The sequence below is a fragment of the Dendrobates tinctorius genome, unplaced genomic scaffold, assembly GCF_039654945.1.
Source record: "Dendrobates tinctorius isolate UK_male_01 unplaced genomic scaffold, ASM3965494v1 ptg000086l, whole genome shotgun sequence".
NCBI lineage: Eukaryota > Metazoa > Chordata > Amphibia > Anura > Dendrobatidae > Dendrobates > Dendrobates tinctorius.
The window spans coordinates 48,283,319-48,302,500 of NW_027361754.1; the positions used below are offsets into that span (position 1 = coordinate 48,283,319).

General features: G+C 44.6%; 1 protein-coding gene across 7 annotated transcripts in view; it reads right to left on the reverse strand.

Moving 5' to 3' along the window:
• Positions 1–19,182, reverse strand: part of RERE (arginine-glutamic acid dipeptide repeats) — a 403,316-nt gene that overhangs the window by 247,016 nt on the left and 137,118 nt on the right. For all 7 annotated transcript variants that reach the window (XM_073585354.1, XM_073585355.1, XM_073585356.1 and 4 more), the window contains one exon: positions 12,669–13,126. In XM_073585354.1, coding sequence (XP_073441455.1) covers positions 12,669–12,981 — 313 coding nt within the window. In that variant the 5' untranslated portion in view covers positions 12,982–13,126. The remainder of the gene's footprint in view (positions 1–12,668; positions 13,127–19,182) is intronic.

Sequence of the window (19,182 nt, forward strand, 5' to 3'; positions counted from 1 at the left end):
TAGTACGGGTTGACACTGTTGTACCCTCGAACTGCAGGGCAGCTTGAACTTGTTTGGATGTTAGTCAAGGTTCTTTATCCAACATCCGCACAATCTTGCGTTGAAATCTCTTGTCAATTTTTCTTTTCCGTCCACATCTAGGGAGGTTAGCCACAGTGCCATGGGCTTTAAACTTCTTGATGACACTGCGCACGGTAGACACAGGAACATTCAGGTCTTTGGAGATGGACTTGTAGCCTTGAGATTGCTCATGCTTCCTCACAATTTGGTTTCTCAAGTCCTCAGACAGTTTTTTTGGTCTTCTTTCTTTTCTCCATGCTCAATGTGGTACACACAAGGACACAGGACAAAGGTTGAGTCAACTTTAATCCATGCCAACTGGCTGCAAGTGTGATTTAGTTATTGCCAACACCTGTTAGGTGCCACAGGTAAGTTACAGGTGCTGTTAATTACACAAATTAGAGAAGCATCACATGATTTTTCGAACAGTGCCAATACTTTTGTCCACCCTCTTTTTAATGTGGAATTATATCCAATTTGGCTTTAGGACAATTCTTTTTGTGTTTTTTTCATTTAAGACAAATTAAATGAAGATAATACAAATGAATTTGTGTTTGCAATCATTTTCAGGAAGAAACTGAGTATTATCTGACAAAATTGCAGGGGTGTCAATACTTTTGGCCACAAGTGTACACTACCATTCAAAAGTTTAGGCTCACTTAGAAATTTCCTTATTTTTGAAAGAAAAGCACAGTTTTTCCAATGAAGCTAACATTACATGATTCAGAAATACACTCTATACATTGTTAAAGAGGTAAATGACTATTTAGCTGCAAACGTCTGGTTTGTAATGCAATATGTTCATAGGTGTATAGAGGCCCATTTCCAACAACAATCACTCCAGTGTTCTTATGGTACTTTGTGCTTGCTAACTGTGTAAGAAGGCTAATGGATGGTTAGAATACCCTTGAAAACCCTTGTGCAAGTATGTTAGCACAGCTGAAAACAGTTTGGCTGATGAGAGAAGATATAAACCAGACCTTCCTTTGAGCTAGTTGAGAATCTGGAGCATTACATTTGTTGGTTCCATTAAACTCTCAAAATGGCCTGAAAAAAAGAACTTTCATGTGAAACTCGACAGTATTCTTGTTCTTAGAAATGAAGGCTATTCCATATGAGAAATTGCCAAGAAACTGAAGATGTCCTACAACGGTGTGTACTAGGGTGACCGCAAAAAATTGATGTCGGAATTTTGTCCGTCTGGACCCCACAAAACGATTCCCCTTTACAGATAGCCAAAATTTGAGCTCGATCAAACGACGTTAACCCGTGCCGCTCGTCGCTCAAAGTTTGAAAAAATCCAAATTGAGGTATTTTAAGATTTAGGTATTTTGCATAGTCTGTTAGACTATAAAGAATGTGACAACATCATTGCAGAAATAGCCCTGACCAAATTTTCTAACCATTTGTGGTATTTGAATGCAGAGTTGGTGGGATTATCGTTTTTTGATCCCACCATTACAATAAAAAGTTGTTAATGGCTAATAAATTGCTCAGTAGCACAGATGAACCATCAGAGCACGCTAGGGTTGTAAATCCAAAAGTTAGGAAAGAAATATTAAAAGAGGTAGGAAGTAACCGACTTTAACGACCTTCTGACAAAAGATGAAGAACAAAAGCAATATGTCCTGCAAGTTGTAAGCAAATGCCGAGCATTATATTCTGACGTTTCAAAAACTACTTTAACAAAATCTCTAGAATAGATTAGATAACTATGTAAAATTATCAACTCATGTAGGTTAGCGTGCTCTGATGGTTCATCTGTGCTACTGAGCAATTTATTAGCCATTAACAACTTTTCATTGTCTGTAATGGTGGGATCAAAAAACGATAATCCCACCAACTCTGCATTCAAATACCACAAATGGTTCGAAAATTTGGTCAGGGCTATTTCTGCAATGTTGTCGTCACATTGTTTATAGTCTAACAGACTATGCAAAATACCTAAATCTTAAAATACCTCAATTTGGATTTTTTCAAACTTTGAGCGACGAGCGGCACGGGTTAACGTCGTTTGATCGAGCTCAAATTTTGGCTCTCTCAATATCTGGAAAGGGGAATCGTTTTGTGGGGTCCAGACGAACAAGATTCTGACATTTTTTCCCCCCCATATGAGATCCGGTCACCCTAGTGTGTACTACTCAATTCAGAGGAGTGCACAAACAGGCTCTAACCAGAGTAGAAAGAGAAGTGGGAGGCCCCAATGCACAACTGAGCAACAGGACAAGTACATTACAGTCTGTCGATTGAGAAATCGACGCCTCACAGGTCCTCAACTGGCAGCTTCATTAAATAGTGCACACAAAAGGCCACTGTAAACGTCTACAGTGAAGAGGCGACTCCGGGATGCTGGCCATCAGGGCAGAGCGGCAAAGAAAAAGCCACATCTGAGTCCGGCTAATAAAAGGAAAAGATTAATGTTGGCAAAAGAACACAGACATTGGACAGAGGAAGATTGGAAAAAAGTGTTATGGAAAGACGAATCCAAGTTTGAGGTGTTTGGATCACACAGAAGAACATTTGTGAGACGCAGAACAACTGAAAAGATGCTGGAAGAGTGCCTGACGCCATCTGTCAGGCATAGTGGAGGTAATATGATGGTCTGGGGATGCTTAGGTGCTGGTAAAGTGGGAGATTTGTACAAGGTAAAAAGGGATTTTGAGTAACGAAGGCTCTCTCTCCATTTTGCAACGCCATGCCATATCCAACAGGATAATGACCCAAAGCACACCTCCAAATTATGCAAGAACTATTTAAATAAAATAAAAATAAATCTTTATTTTTATATAGCGCTAACATATTCCGCAGCGCTTCACATTTTGCACACATCATCATCACTGTCCCCGATGGGGCTCACAATCTAAATTCCCTATTGGTATGTCTTTAGAATGTGGGAGGAAACCGGAATGCCCGGAGGAAACCCACGCAAACACGGGGAGAACATACAAACTCCTTGCAGATGTTGTCCTTGGTGGGATACGAACCCAGGACCCCAGCGCTGCAAGGCTGCAGCGCTAACCACTGAGCCACCGTGCCGCCCACAGCATTTAGGGAAGAAGCAGGCAGCTGGTATTCTATCTGTAATGGCGTGGCCAGCGCAGTCACCAGATCTCAACCCCATTGAGCTGTTGTGGGAGCAGCTTGACCGTATGGTATGCAAAAGTGCCCATCAAGCCAAACCAACTTGTGGGAGGGGCTTCTGGATGCATGGGGTGAAATTTCTCCAGATTACCTCAGCAAATTAACTGCTAGAATGCAAAAAGTCTGCAATGATGTAATTGCTGCAAAGGGAGCATTCTTTGACGAAAGCAAAGTTTGAGAGAGGAGGAGAAAATTATTTCAAATAAAATCTTTTTTTCGAACATTGCCAATGTCTGAACTAGATTTTAAATTCATTTGGCAACTCCGTTGAGTAATAAAAGTATGAGTTTTCATGGAAAACACAAAATTGTCTGGGTGACCCCAAACATTTGAACAGTAGTGTATTTATTTTCAATGAGTGTAATCGGGGTGATTTGAACTTCATTTTTTTTTTTACTGTTTTTGCTAGCCCTGTTAGGAGACTTGAAGATATGATTCACTGATCACTTGTGCTATATGCAGCAATGGCACAGCATCGATGCATATAGCAGAAATCATGGTCTCGTTTGAAGCCCGGCCATAGGCAGGGTCTCAAAAGAGTTCCGTAATGACACACACAGGGGTCATCAGATGACCCCTGGCTGTCAAGACCACCTATCGGCGACCCGCAGTCAGATCATGGGTACGCCAATGGGCGGAGGTAATGACGCGCACGCATTCCGGCACATGTTATATGCCGCTGTCCGAGATTGATAACGCCATTTAACAAGTTCACAATCGAGGGCAGAGTTCCAATCCACCCGCGATGGTTAGCAGCAGGACCTGGCTATAATACTCAGCGATCACCTGCCAGGTATGGGACACGCTTGCTGTGTGAGCCAGCTACATACACCCACTTCTGACAAGTGTCATATATACACAGCGGATGTCTTGAAGGGGTAAACGTAATATCAGTTTGTGTTGGTGGAACTACAGTCAGGCCAGGATTTGCATCCAAAAAATAAAAAATGCACTTACTTGCATCACGGTGGCCCCAATGGGACCTAGTGGCATATTCAGGAACCTGGGCAAGATGAGGATCTGCAAAGGCAGCCGCATCAGTTTCCACCCCACTTTCCTATCCTTGGAGCATTTAAATTTTTCCAATTCTAGGTTGTAATCATAGCACATTGCTTTTTTTCTCCTTTTTAAATACACTTTCCAGCTACAGATAAATAAAAACATGTGTAATAAGAGAAGCACCTTTTGATGAAGCTCTTTGCACTAAAGAACCTAGGAGTCATTTAGACAGCAGAGGGGAATAAAGAACTTCAAATAAAGACAGTGCCATGGAGCAGAGCTTTGTTAGCTGCGCCACAGGCGAAAATCTGGCTGCAGTCCTAAGCGAGAACTTTTATTAAGCGGATCCTGGGGTACTGGATAGTTTTTAAAGCATGGTGTCACTACAAGAGCAATCCCCTGCTGAATGCTAATGAGCGTCTCCCCACATGCTCGGTAGCTGCACACAAAAAAAAAAAAAATGGGCTTGGATGCCAACGTGTGTCGGCGCCCAACCCCAATCCACCTCCAGCGATCCCTCGAAATCCTGCTCCTGTCTGGAAGGCCTGGCCTTTCTCAGCTGGTGTGGCTGTCATAAGGAATAGACGGCAGGATCTGGAAGGATGACAAACACATGGGTCAATGACAGAGAAGAGCCAATAGCTGTCAAGGCAGGAGCCAAATTCTTTTATTTCAATCTAACTAATGCCGCCTCAGCTCCCCGGCCTATGGGGTGGACAGGAAGGAAAGCTGGCGGCTGGGATGGCGACGCGGCTGAATGGGTTAACGGTGATAGCAGAGCACAACACAAGTGAGAAATAGAGGTTGCAACCTCATCTGCCAGGAAGGCAGGATGATACACCAAGCCGAGGTTCAGGACAATGAGCACAAAGGAAGCATTGATATAAACTCAGCTGGCAGAGAATCATCCTCGCTAGCCGTCGCTTCCTTACTCATTAACCCTCAGGGCCAATGAACATGTTTAGAGAATATAAATATATAGGAGTTATGGAGGAAGCAGGCTAGGTCAGCTGACAGATGCATTACAATCACCGAATCAGAAGCGCCAGCGTTTCAGCCCTATGCGCCAAGGGAGCGTTAACCCGTTGGATGCCCGGGTCAAACGATGGTTGGCCAGCGATCACGACTTGCAAAACATATGGCTTGAACATTTTAATTACCCTTCCTGCTAAATGAAGATGTAGTATCACGTCACGCTTCCCTTTCCCAAACAAATGTACTGACCAAGTGCAATCCTGGAGGAGCGGAGAGCACAGGAAGACATTAACAACCTGTCCAAGGTCATCGGGGGCAAGTGTAGCAGTGATCTCTATTTTCATCTGGTATGAAAATTCAAGGAATTTGGCCAATATTAGGGAAAAAAAATTTACAGGGCCACTCCTGTTCATGAGTGGTGTCTACATTGAGCTGCAATACCACACACTACCTGTGGACCAGCATGGCGCCGTTTTAGAAAAAAAAGACATTTTACGAATTCTTTCACCATGGTGCAAAAACTACCATCAAAACGCAAAGTAATAACGAGGTCTTATACACATTTGTGTCATCTGGAAGTAACACTTCAAGTTCATGCAGCAGATGGGCTATAAAAAAAGGGAAGAGGATATCAAAATATATTACCAGCCCAGCTGTAATTGCGCCCCCTATGGCTCTGAATGAGTAGGAGAGAGCTCATGTTTGATGTACACAGTAAAAAGGAAAACCTGAAAAACCTGAATCCTCACAATCTGAGACTACTGAACCCATTATGCCGTATTATTACCTAGAGAATGCAGGAATTGAAATGATCATCCTGTAATGATCATTCCATTATACGAAAGCCGCATGATGACAACCCATCCCACATCCCAACGTGACAAACCCCGGGGTAGTGATGGATTTTCGCTGGACACGCACACAATTACAATTGTAGGACGCCGCCGATTAAGGCGGCTGCACTAATCAAGCACTTTGTTTCCTCGCGGAGAAAGGGACAAACACTGCTGCCATATCCCACCAAGTCATCAGCGATTCCAGCTGACTGTGGAAATCAATAGCCCCTTGTGGGGATGGGTGGAAACGGTACTGGCAGTACATAACCTGCAATAAATCAATTTGTTGCTATGGTGAGCGCGAATTTTCAGAACAGACAGAGCAAGTGGGGTAAAAAACAAAACAAAGACAACAATATACAAATGGCACAAGATAATACTAATCTGCACATATAAGGCAGCACTATTGTTTATACAAGTGAATCTGGACATTCTGGCTCTCGGGTTTTCATACAGATAGACCTTGAACACTGGATAATAAAAAGTCATTAAACTTTCTAATAAAACGTGTTTTCAATTGATGAACAATGACTACTAATATACGGTAAGTGGGGGATTTGGAAAACTTGTACAGCCCTAATGCTGAAGCCTAGACAGCCCCTGCTCATTATGCTGTAATCAAACATGCATGTGTCACAGTGCATGATTTTACGGACTGTAGACGGGTCTCACAATCCAACCTCTACACCCTCATAGGGTCAATAAACCGGTGGCCAGTCGGTCCTTTGAGTTCTGTACTCTGGCTGCGATACAGATGTGTGAACCTAGCCGAACACGCCGATTTCGGCTAGAGCTGCCAACTATCCAATATGTATGGGTGTAACCCGACTGTCCCAGGACAGATGATGCTGGAGGAGAGACTGATCGGGCAAGTTAGAATTTCAAAACTCGATTCACTTATTTTTGAGACATATAAACAGCTGGCTCGACCGAAAGAATAGCTCATGTGTATCGGGGAGTCGGGAGAGAGAGCTATTGACCAAACAATCATCGGATAACGGCCATCTCATATGGACAACCAAATTAATTTGCTATAGTCAAGTTTAAACTATCCAAGCATCTGGAGTATCAGGATAAACTCCAACGTTATGGATCTTGTCTGGACAGATGTTTATCTAAAGTTAATGAAATATGTCTCAGAATAGCATTATAGACAATAAGCAAGCATGCATGTGAGGCTGCAATCTATGGGCGTTCGTTCCCAGTCATGACAGTGATCAGTGAATGATTGAGCAAAACCTGTTGTGCTGCCAACAATTATTCTTTGTTTCCTTTTAGGCCACATCTTATTGTGTAAGCTTTATCCCCTATACGCTCCTAATTATCAATGTGAAGCAGTGCAAGTGTATTAAAATACTTAATCGCCGTCTTCCCCAGTTTCCAGCACAGATCTTTTCTCCTTCTGGGTCACGTGACCTGAAATCTGACTAGCTGGCTCCTACATTGGTTTGTGTGCGCAATCAAAGTCTTAAGTCTACTGGGCCTCGTTTTATAATTTCATAGATTTAAATTGGAAAAGAAGCATCAACCCACGTAGTGTGAGCTGGCAAAGTTTAAGAGCAGTCACGTGGGACTGAAGGGGAACAGAGCCGTGCTGGAAACGGAGGAGGACGGGAAGTATTTTAACCCCCTTAATGACCGGGCCAATTTTTTAAATAAATATGAGGCGTCACTTTATGTAGTAATAAATCTGGAATGCTTCAACATATCCGATTGATTTATTTTTTTCGTGACACATTATACTTTATGATAATGACAAATTTAGGTTGATACACATAAGATGCTCGTCTCTTATTTCGCAGGTCAGTTTTAAGTCGCGTTGGTGATCACTAAGGGGTTAATACATGCACGACATCACATAAGTGGTTAAGAGGAGTTTTTACTGAGACTTCATCTTTAATCATTGTTCATCCAATACAGTTCGCATCGGCCTGTGCCTTTATCTGAGTGTCGATCAACCTATTCCATCATCGATCGGTGCTTATTATAAGCTGAACAGCAGGCTGGTCCTTAGTTTGTTGAGATGTCTATGACACATTGGTCTACACGGTATTCTCCTTGCATGATATCACACTGCCAATTATGCCTTCAGGGAGGTCATGGCACTGAATGTTCATTACACGTAACAAAAAACAAATATATATTGCTTTAATCCATTGCGTCTTGATTCCGCCTTGCAGTATTCTGTCTCTATTTTAACAATAAAACGAAAGAGCTGCATATTAATAACCGCAGCCATGGCTGTCACTGACAGCACCCTGTAATGCCGACGATTGGCAGGCGAGAGTTCCCATGTACCACACTGGATGAACGTGGCATAAATCGCTTGCTATCAAATGCTGGGCGAGCCAGCATTACAGCCGAAATTCCCGAGAGGCTGCTTGATAAATCGCAGAATCTCATCTGAGTAAGTATGTGTAACCTTTCAGTCTTCCTCTAAAAACAGAGGGCTTAAAATCGCGAGCATGGCTCGAACCTCAGTAGGCTAAATATGTTATTTGTACTAAGCTCTGCGTCATGCAGAGAGAAGGGCTGGGAAGTGCAGGGTAGGTAATGACATATGATGGCGCAGGCAGCCATTTATTTCCTCTATGCTACAAGCTGCCTCAGCATTCCAAGGGCTTTCGTTATCAATGCGGTTAACTTGTGCAGCTCGAGATCAGCAGAAAAACATCTTGCATGAAAATGTTTTTTTATGATCTATTTCGCCAACAGCAAATATTTATCTGCACATAGGTGCTCGTAAAAACGATCCTGGATATTGCATCAGAAAATATGCTCAGCATGCAAGGGGACAAGGCGGTCTACCAGGAACTCGCACAACTCAAGAAACAGGAACAAGTGGGAGAATTATGCCTGCCCAACACTTGCATTAAGCTTTTCATCAAATTTGTTTGGTTTCTACAGCTCCTATGCAGACAATTTATCGCATTGGTAACAGCAAACAAACTGTGCAGTGTAGTCCTGCAGTCTAACGGCCTTCACATTTGTGCTAATTTACATTACATAGATTAGCAAAAAAAAAAAAAACACTGCAAGATCAGACTACACAGTTTGTAGTCTGTTACCATGGAGATGCATAGCCGTTAAGGAGCTGTAGAAAAAAAAAACAGCAAGGTAACTATTGCAGTGATACCTTATTTTTCGTTGTATATCCATTTAAGAGGTTAAAAAAATAAATAAAGATTTCTGCCAACAAGACAGACTTGGCAAACCCTATCTTCAAATGGGCACCTCGAACAAGACTATAAATGGCTTCTACTGAAGGGGCAAATTCTCGTAAACAGTTAGTAGTGTGTGTCATTCGCTTCTAATACATAGGTGCACTTTTTAAGAAGATAAAATTCCAGTTTTCGCTATGCATAAGACGACGGAACAGCTGGGAGAAAAAGGAGAACTTCAGCTATATACTCAGTTTAGAAACACAAAAGGACGCAGCATCTTCCTTGGACAATTAATATTCTGCTTTGAAAGCTTTACCTTGTATATTGATGAGAACAGAACGATGACTAAGGAATGGTCTCATACAGAAGAACTAGCTAAGCACATCATGGCATCCAAATTAATTATTTAATAAGCCTGAGTTTTCTATTAGCAAAGTGCAAATACCAGAAATGTGCTTGTGTCAACATGGATCATTTATTGCAACGGATTATAGCAGTCCCAGGCAGACCAGTGAATGTCGGACATTGGCGATTGTATGCACTAACTTTTTTTATTTGCTAATAGACAAGGTTTTCTAGCAAATCTGCAAATCACATTCTTACCTCTAAAAAAATCAATACAAAGTGCCAGTCACTGGCCTTTTCCCTTCTTTCTAAATTGCTGTCCACAGCACGTTGTCAAGTGCTATCCACACCAACAGCAGAGACAACAAGATGGATTACATGAAGTGTATTGTTGTGTCTATCTCTACAGGAAACCTGGGCTAGGGGGGGTCTATCTCTACAGGAAACCTGGGCTAGGGGGGGGTCTATCTCTACAGGAAACCTGGGCTAGGGGGGGGGGGGTCTATCTCTACAGGAAACCTGGGCTGGGCGGGGGGGGTCTATCTCTACAGGAAACCTGGGCTGGGGGGGGGGGGGGGGGTCTATCTCTACAGGAAACCTGGGCTGGGGGGGGGGGGGTCTATCTCTACAGGAAACCTGGGCTGGGGGGGGGGGGGGTCTATCTCTACAGGAAACCTGGGCTGGGGGGGGGGGGTCTATCTCTACAGGAAACCTGGGCTAGGGGGGGGTCTATCTCTACAGGAAACCTGGGCTAGGGGGGGGGCCTATCTCTACAGGAAACTTGGGCTAGGGGGGGGGGGCCTATCTCTACAGGAAACTTGGGCTAGGGGGGGGGGGCCTATCTCTACAGGAAACTTGGGCTAGGGGGGGGGGGCCTATCTCTACAGGAAACTTGGGCTAGGGGGGGGGGCCTATCTCTACAGGAAACCTGGGCTAGGGGGGGTCTATCTCTACAGGAAACCAGGGCTGGGGGGTGGTCTGTCTCTACAGGAAACCTGGGCTGGGGGGGGGGGGGGTCTGTCTCTACAGGAAACCTGGGCTGGGGGGGGGGCTCGGTCTCTACAGGAAACCTGGGCTGGGGGGGGGGGGGTCTATCTCTACAGGAAACCTGGGCTGGGGGGGGGGGGGGTCTATCTCTACAGGAAACCTGGGCTGGGGGGGGGGGGTCTATCTCTACAGGAAACCTGGGCTGGGGGGGGGGGGTCTATCTCTACAGGAAACCTGGGCTGGGGGGGGGGGTCTATCTCTACAGGAAACCTGGGCTAGGGGGGGGGGGGTCTATCTCTACAGGAAACCTGGGCTGGGGGGGGGGGGGGGTCTATCTCTACAGGAAACCTGGGCTGGGGGGGGGGGGGTCTATCTCTACAGGAAACCTGGGCTGGGGGGGGGGGGGTCTATCTCTACAGGAAACCTGGGCTGGGGGGGGGGGGTCTATCTCTACAGGAAACCTGGGCTGGGGGGGGGGTCTATCTCTACAGGAAACCTGGGCTGGGGGGGGGGGGGGTCTATCTCTACAGGAAACCTGGGCTAGGGGGGGGGGGGGTCTATCTCTACAGGAAACCTGGGCTAGGGGGGGGGGCTATCTCTACAGGAAACCTGGGCTAGGGTGGGGTCTATCTCTACAGGAAACCTGGGCTAGGGGGGGGGGGGGGTCTGTCTCTACAGGAAACCTGGGCTAGGGGGAGGGGGGGGTCTGTCTCTACAGGAAACCTGGGCTGGGGGGGGGGCTCTGTCTCTACAGGAAACCTGGGCTGGGCGGGGGGTCTGTCTCTACAGGAAACCTGGGCTAGGGGGGGGGGGCTATCTCTACAGGAAACCTGGGCTAGGGTGGGGTCTATCTCTACAGGAAACCTGGGCTAGGGGGGGGGGGGGGTCTGTCTCTACAGGAAACCTGGGCTAGGGGGAGGGGGGGGTCTGTCTCTACAGGAAACCTGGGCTGGGGGGGGGGCTCTGTCTCTACAGGAAACCTGGGCTGGGCGGGGGGCTCTGTCTCTACAGGAAACCTGGGCTAGGGGGGTCTGTCTCTACAGGAAAACTGGGCTAAGGGGTCTGTCACTCTACAGGAAGTGTGGGTGACTGATTTTAACATTTTGTGAGGGAGGAGGAGTTGCTTTTCTACAGTTAAGTGTTGCTGCAATTTGAGATTTAAGGTCACATAAATTTGACCTATGTGTCATTAGACCCACAGTACCAACAATGAGAATAGAGAAGGGTCCCCTATTTAGTATGCAAATTGAGATTTTAATTTGGCCTTTATCCCAAGTCATATTGCAAGGCTCGTTAAAGGGTCAATAGTGACTTGTAAGATCGCTGTTCCAACAGGGGGTGCTATAGAGTTATAGTCCTTTTCCTCTCTGAAAAGGCAATTTGCCTATTTAGTTCATATAACCACAGCTGTAGGGCAGTAGGATTTAACAATCACATTCAGTGGAGTATTCCCCAATTTAAAGGACTATAGAAAAATAACCAACGCTCAGCAAAATTACATCGGTTGGAAATAATGTTTATGTATTCAATAAACAGGGGACACTAAAGGAAATCCCCAATCACCACAAAGTCATAGTGAAAACATCCTGTAGGAGAACATGGATGATAAAGCCAGGAAATTTTTGATGGGAGGAGATATATTAATTCTCATTTGCATATAAGTGTGCAAATGGTGCAGAAAGTGACTGTTACCAGCCAAGTACATTCATAGGGATCCTTTTACCTGCCCTGTGGAGGCCGTAAAATTTAACTTCGGCCTTCATTAAGCATGTATCTTTTGTTTGTGCTATGGAATAGTGCAGTATACGTAGCTAATCTACACAAAGGTATACAGCAATAAAATACTAGTAAAAAGGGTTGTTTTTTTTATTTACTGGAGGCATATCATACTGTTGGCGTAAACCTATACACTAGAATAGGTCTGTACCATGTTCACTAATTTATCCCACAATAAGTACATATTGAAACCAGCCATCATTATAAAGCGTGCAAATGATATACTAACATCTCCTTAATCCTAAAGGTAAATACAAAACTATCATCGTGTAATTGTAAAGTGCTGCGGAATATGTCAACGCTATATAAATAAAATTATACTCATTTTTATTATATCATTGCCGCCATGTCAGAAGAGCGTGCTGGAGAAAGAGAAGTGTCTTACCTCCCGGCTTGTACACCACATCGTCCTCTGTGATGAAAGATGTAATCTCCCCATTGGTGGCCCTTTCGTATCGGGACTTCTTCTTTGGCAGCTTCTTCTTATTTTTCTTGGCAGCCTCCTCGGCCGTCGTGCCACTGTTCTCATTATCCTCATCTTCACTGTGGTCACTCTCGGCATAGTTTTTGGCACCGCCCTCCAGTGTGCAACTGCGCCGTGGTCGAGAGTTTTCTCCATCGCGGGTTTTATCTCGTTTTTCTCTCTCCCGATCCCGGTCTCGATCCTTGTCTTTATCTTTTTCTTTGTCGGCCGTCATGATTCGCCACGTGCCTTCTTCTGTCCTCTCACGGCTGGGCCTCCGTGAAAGGTAGACTGTGAGCCTGGGCTTCAGTCTTCTGAATGTGTCACGCAATTCCAGGAAAAATTGGACCACTCCAACAACCCCAACGCTTCAAAAAGCTCTGTGAAAACAAAAAAAAAAGATGGAAAGTAAGAATAAATACATTGTGATCAACCGTTTCCAAACAGTTATCTGCTATTACGAGAATCATTCAAGGATGCAAGTGCTACATAATATCACAGTGCTCATATCCGAGTCAATAGCCTTGACTTCACGGGAAGAAAGGAAATTCTATTATAACACGCAACAAAAAGATGAAGAAAAAAAAAAGGTACGCCTAAGTGTGTGCACTACACTTACAGCATGCTACAAATCATGAGCATTCACAACCCAGTTATCTAGTTATGGGAGCAAGGAGGAGGATTGCATAACCAATCGGGGAGTCTGGGAAAGCTGGGTGGAAACCCCTGTGTGAGTCCCGAATGTGGTATGCAAACCAACAAAAGAAAGGATCAAAGGTCAGAACCACCAGGATTACAAGGTCAAGGTTCACACATCCATCAGACATCTCTTACACAGTCTTAAGGCCCCGTCACACATAGCGACTTACCAGCGATCCCGACAACGATATCAACGTGTCAGGATCGCTATGTGATCGCTGGTGAGCTGTCAAACAGACAGCTTCACCAGCAATTAGCACAGCGACGCCGCGCGTGCGGCATCGCTGTGTTCAGCGCCGATTCATGTCAATAATAGAATTAAAATAGAAAATATTGTTATTCTCACCTTCCGACGTCCCGCGCAGCATTCCCGCCTCTCGCCACACTCCGGTCCCAGTAATCCTTTGCGAGAATTACCGCGATGACGTCCGTTGTCGCGGGATCGCGAAGTCTCGCAGTCATTCTTGCAAAGGATTACTGGGACCGGAGCGTGGAGAGGCGGGAATGCTGCGTGGGACGTCGGAAGGTAAGAATAGTAATTTTTTTTATTATTATTATTTTATCGCTGGTCTCCCGCCTGTCACACACAGCGATGCGTGCTGGCCAGCGGGAGATCAGCGATGAAAGAAATGTCCAGAGATTTCCCAGAGCGATCAGCGATACCGGTAGTGGGGCCGGTCGCTGATCGCTGTCACACACAGCGATCTCGCTGGCGAGATCGCTGTTGTGTCACAAAACTTGTGACTCAGCAGCGATCTCGCTAGCGAGATCGCTATGTGTGACGGGGCCTTTAGGCTGGAGTCACACATAGCGACTCACCAGCGATCCTGACAACGATATCAATGTGTCTGGATCGCTGGTGAATCGCTATGTGATCGCTGGTGAGCTGTCAAACAGACAGCTTCACCAGCGATCAGCACAGCGACGCCCAGCTCGCTGTGCATGTTAGTAACCAGCGCGCTGATGCAGGAAGCTGGTAACTAACGTACACATCGGGTATCCAAGGGACGTGCGTCCCTAGATATACGATGTGTACGTTAGTTACCAGCTCCCTGCATCAGCGCGCTGGTAACTAACGTACACATCGGGTATCTAAGGGACGCACGTCTCTTGGATACCCGATGTGTACATTAGTTACCAGCAGATCGCTGGTCTCCCGCCTGTCACACGCAGCGATGCGTGCTGGCCAGCGGGAGACCAGCGACCAAAAAAGTCCTGGCCTTTCCTGCAGTGATTAGCGATACCGGCAGGGGGGGCCGGTCGCTGATCGCTGTCACACACAGCGATATCGCTGTCACACACAGCGATATCGCTGGTGAGATCGCTGTTGCGTCACAAAAATTGTGACTCAGCAGCAATCTCGCTAGCGAGATCGCTATGTGTGATGGGGCCTTTAGTTTATAGCATTGTTACCTAGCAAGCAATTTTTAGGGCATTTTCTTATTTGATTGCATTGTAAACAAGCATTATCCTGGTCCTTTAATTGTCCTATAACAAAGCATAGGTGAAATCCAGAAAAAAAAAAAAACAACACACCCAGTGCAGAATTAACAATAAAAAAGAAAAAAAAAATAATTGTACTAAGTCACCACACACTTAAAAAGAAGCAGATGGTTGAAAAATACAGCATTTTTAATAGCTATTGGTGGGGGCTAAAACCATATCAACCAGACGCTGCTTTAAGGGGATTGTCTGGTCATATATTGATGACAAATCCTTAAGATACATCATCAATATAAGGTCTGACAGCCCCATCGCTCAGGCGTAAGTAAACATTAAATGCAGCTGATCTGCAGTACACGTCAGTGGCCACTACTCGTTGGCTGTTTGCAACTAACCGCTGGGGTTGCAGGGTGTCAGACCACTACCTATCTGATACTGATGACATTATCTAATGATCGGTCATCAATACATGCCTGGGCAACTACAGCTAAATATTAAATCAACTTGTAACGCATTTAGGTTTGTGGCTTTATTAAAACGCTACATTCTTTCAGTATAGGGTTTCAAAAATGTCAACGTGACAAATAATGTCACAAAAAAAAAAAACCACTTAGATTTTCAAGCATTTTTATGGTCTTTTTTTTTTTTTTACAAATATATGTAAAATAAATAACATTAAACACTGAGAAAAATGAGAGGCTGTGTGCACACACGATGCAGATTTGCAGCGGTTCCGCAGCGGATTTTACCGCGCAGAAACGTTGCATTTCTGCATTGTCATGTACAGAAGCCTTAAAATCAATGTAAAAAAAAAAACCGCTGTGCAGACGCTGCGGATTTTTCCGCGGTACAAAATCCGCAGCATGTTACTTCTTTTGTGCGGTTTTCCATCTCCCCTGTCACCAAATCCACAGGGGGAAAACCGTGATGGAAAACCGCACAAAAACCGCATGAAAACCGCATCAAAAATGGAAGAAATCCGCAGGGAAAAATACAGGTCATTTGACCTGCGGATTTCTTCCATTCTGCGCGGAAAAATCCGCAGGGCCAAAAAGTCCATCTGCACTCAGCCTGAGGTGGCCTAAAACAGTGAAAGATTCCGGCCAAAAATAGGCTTTACTGTCCCAATTTTGGACCATTGCAGACCCTGACCACCGTCCTGGATGGCTGAACACACTGGCATACCCAGCTTTTCTAGAAATGGCATACACCGACTTTTCTAACAGTGCATCTTTTCTATAATCATGAGGAAAGGTCGCACCAAGAGTACAACCAACGCTAGAATCTTGCACATGTTCATCTTTGCGTCTAGAGCTATTCTTGCATTCATCTTGTAAAGACACGAAGGCATAGGTTAATATAGGATTACAGTGAATATATCAATTTCCAGGTCAGTGTGACTGAGTCAAACCATAACCGGCCATTGGAAGACAATTTCAAGGTGAGGGGATTTTTATTGTAATGTAAACTGAGCCGGTCATCCACCAGCTGCCATCTACAGGCTCTTTCCTGCCTAGGAATCGGAACACAAACATTTGCGCCGATTTGTTCACAGCTTCCTCTCCTGCCTTCCTGTTGAAAGTCAATGAAGCTAAACAGACCCACAGGCCTCGCTCATCATCCCTGGGAATCGTAGAAGTCCTTTTTGATGTGTTCCTTTTCGAGGAGAGGGCGAAGTACCGGCTGACACCATGAAGCAATGTGTCCACCGGATCATGGACTTTCCTCCCCTCTTTTCCAATCCATGTGTTTTCAAAATGACAAGCAGATCACAAAGAGTGATATCCTGAACAATACATCTATTTATATGGTGTAATGCACAACACACAGGCGCAGAGATGACGACAGGAGCTCCAGGGTCTGCGATGGGAACAAGAGCACAATCGCTGAGCAAAGACAGGATCTAGTGTTAAGCACCTTATTAGGATTAAAGCTGGGTGATCCTACAGGAAACTCTGTGTGAATTAATCCCTTATTGCTTCCACAGATTCATATCTCCACCAGTCCCTGAACACTTTGTTCTTGCACAATGTCAGCTAACTGAGCCTGAACACGGCGCAGCGCCGCCGCCTGATATTCCTTCCCATTGTCCTCATAGGGAAGATAAAATCGTTAACGGCTGTCATCCGTGCCGCACGCCCAAGAATGTATCATTGCTCCAGCCTTCACCCACAAAAACGAGACAGTAAACAAGAGTGCCACCTCCAGTGTCCTTGGCTCATGCATATTGGTATGATTTATTCATTCATTCACAAAGCCTCAAGACGTCGCAAATTAGAACCTATTCTGAGAAGCGAGAGGGAAGCAATCCTCAGAATACAGAGATTGCAGCCTTCAAAGCCAAGCGTGATGCAGCCTACAGTAGTCGTGTCAATGTGGAATCCCAAGCCTCAATGTGACCCATCATGAAGCCAAATAAAGAGAATAATTAGGATACATGCTATGGGCCTTGTTCAGAAAACCCACTGCAGATTACAGCAACAGTAAGGTGGACGACGGAGGAGAAAATTAAACATCCCATGCGCTCCTGTGTACGGAGAGTTGGGCAAGATAGCTAGCTGCTGGCACAATGATGGGCTAGACAGCTGTTCGGAAGACAGCTATGTACGGTGTATTGGGGGCTTAGCACGAACAAATATCTGAACACTCTGTAACTGGATCAATTTCAATCAAAGCTGCATTCACACCTCAAGATAATGATGAAACGAATACGCGTTGTTAAAAACATTCCCGATTATCTTGCGTACAAACAGACTGACGATTACGTGATGAACAAGCAAAATGCTCATTCATGGGGTGAAATGATCTTGTGCGCAGCGCAAAAATTATTGTTCTCATTAGTGCGTCGTCCTGTGTAAACAGGTCTTACAAGAACTATGACAGCCTATGAGTACCAAACTAGTACAGACCACTCAGTGCGCAACGTTTATTTTGGTCTGCCTGTGAAAACAGACGTTTCAATGAGCGCCAATTATGAAAAGTTTACTGAGTGGCGGTCGTATCGTGCTGCCGGTTGATCCATGAAAACTGACCCTAGGTGTATGTAACAGAGCAATTTGATGTACGGTAATTTTTACACCTACGTTTCTGATGCAGATTTGACTGACTCAATTGAAGTCAATGAGTCAAAAACGCTGCAGAAATGCAAAAAGAATTGACATGCTGCAGAAAATAAAATGCTGTAAATATGGACGGAAATTTAATGATCATGTGCACAACACTTCAGGATTGTCATTGCATTACCTTGCATAAGTACTCCATCCATTGTGTTTTTGGACCATTTATGTGCGTAAAAAACGTTGCAAAAATGCATCAAAAACGCATTGTGTGCACACAGCCTAAAGCATTACAGCCAATGGTCTGATTGGAAAAGATAAGCTTTATTGATTATCCTTATGTGCATGTTACTAAAGTTGCTGGTTTTGAATTTTGGATCAGACACTGTTTCGTTTGTGAAAAATACAGCTACAAAATGTAATTCATCACAAGGAAAAGATCTCCCTTGTGTATGTCCCTTCTCCAGATGATCGACTAAATTACGCCAAGGTCCATAGTTCTGCTTTCTAGGATGAGTCATTAAAAGCAGTCCATATTTTTTATGGAAGCGTGCAACTTTTTATTTTGCATTATGGGCAAAACGAATGCCAACCTGATGGCAAGAATAGAAACGACCAAATACAGATAGAAATTGTATCCAGCACATTGATAAAACATTTTCTCGTATACAAAAAAATGGATGTCTGACTAAGGCCTTAAGAAGCATTTAAGCTAAAAGATAATTGTGATCAAGTGTTAACACTCGATTCATGTTCATCTTGCCGTTTCAACAGGCTGCTGATCACATGAACAAAAAACCGCTTGTTCAAAGGGATAAATGATCTTCTGTGCAACACAAAAAAAGATATATATCCATCTAATCTTTCTCAGCAGCTCATTGTCCTGATCAAACTGGACTCGTGCTGCCGAAAACTATAGCAGAGGAGCATTGATTACTTTTGACTGTGTAAACAGGCATACCATCAACCGATCGGCGGAAGTAAGATGCCGCTGGTCAGTCCAGTAAACGGCCCCTATAAACATTAGGCAGCTGTTTGCTGATGAATCGTATGGCTGCTCTTTTCCATCTCTCGCATACACAGCAACTCTTAGCAAAATGCTCCTGTGCGCTCTATCATAAAGCCGTATTGAACAATTTTGGTGGGTTCGGATGACTTGTCTAGTGTGTATGGGGGTCTCAACACAAGGCAAACGATGAGTGGTGTTCAGACACAGTCTAGATACAAATTGATTGCAA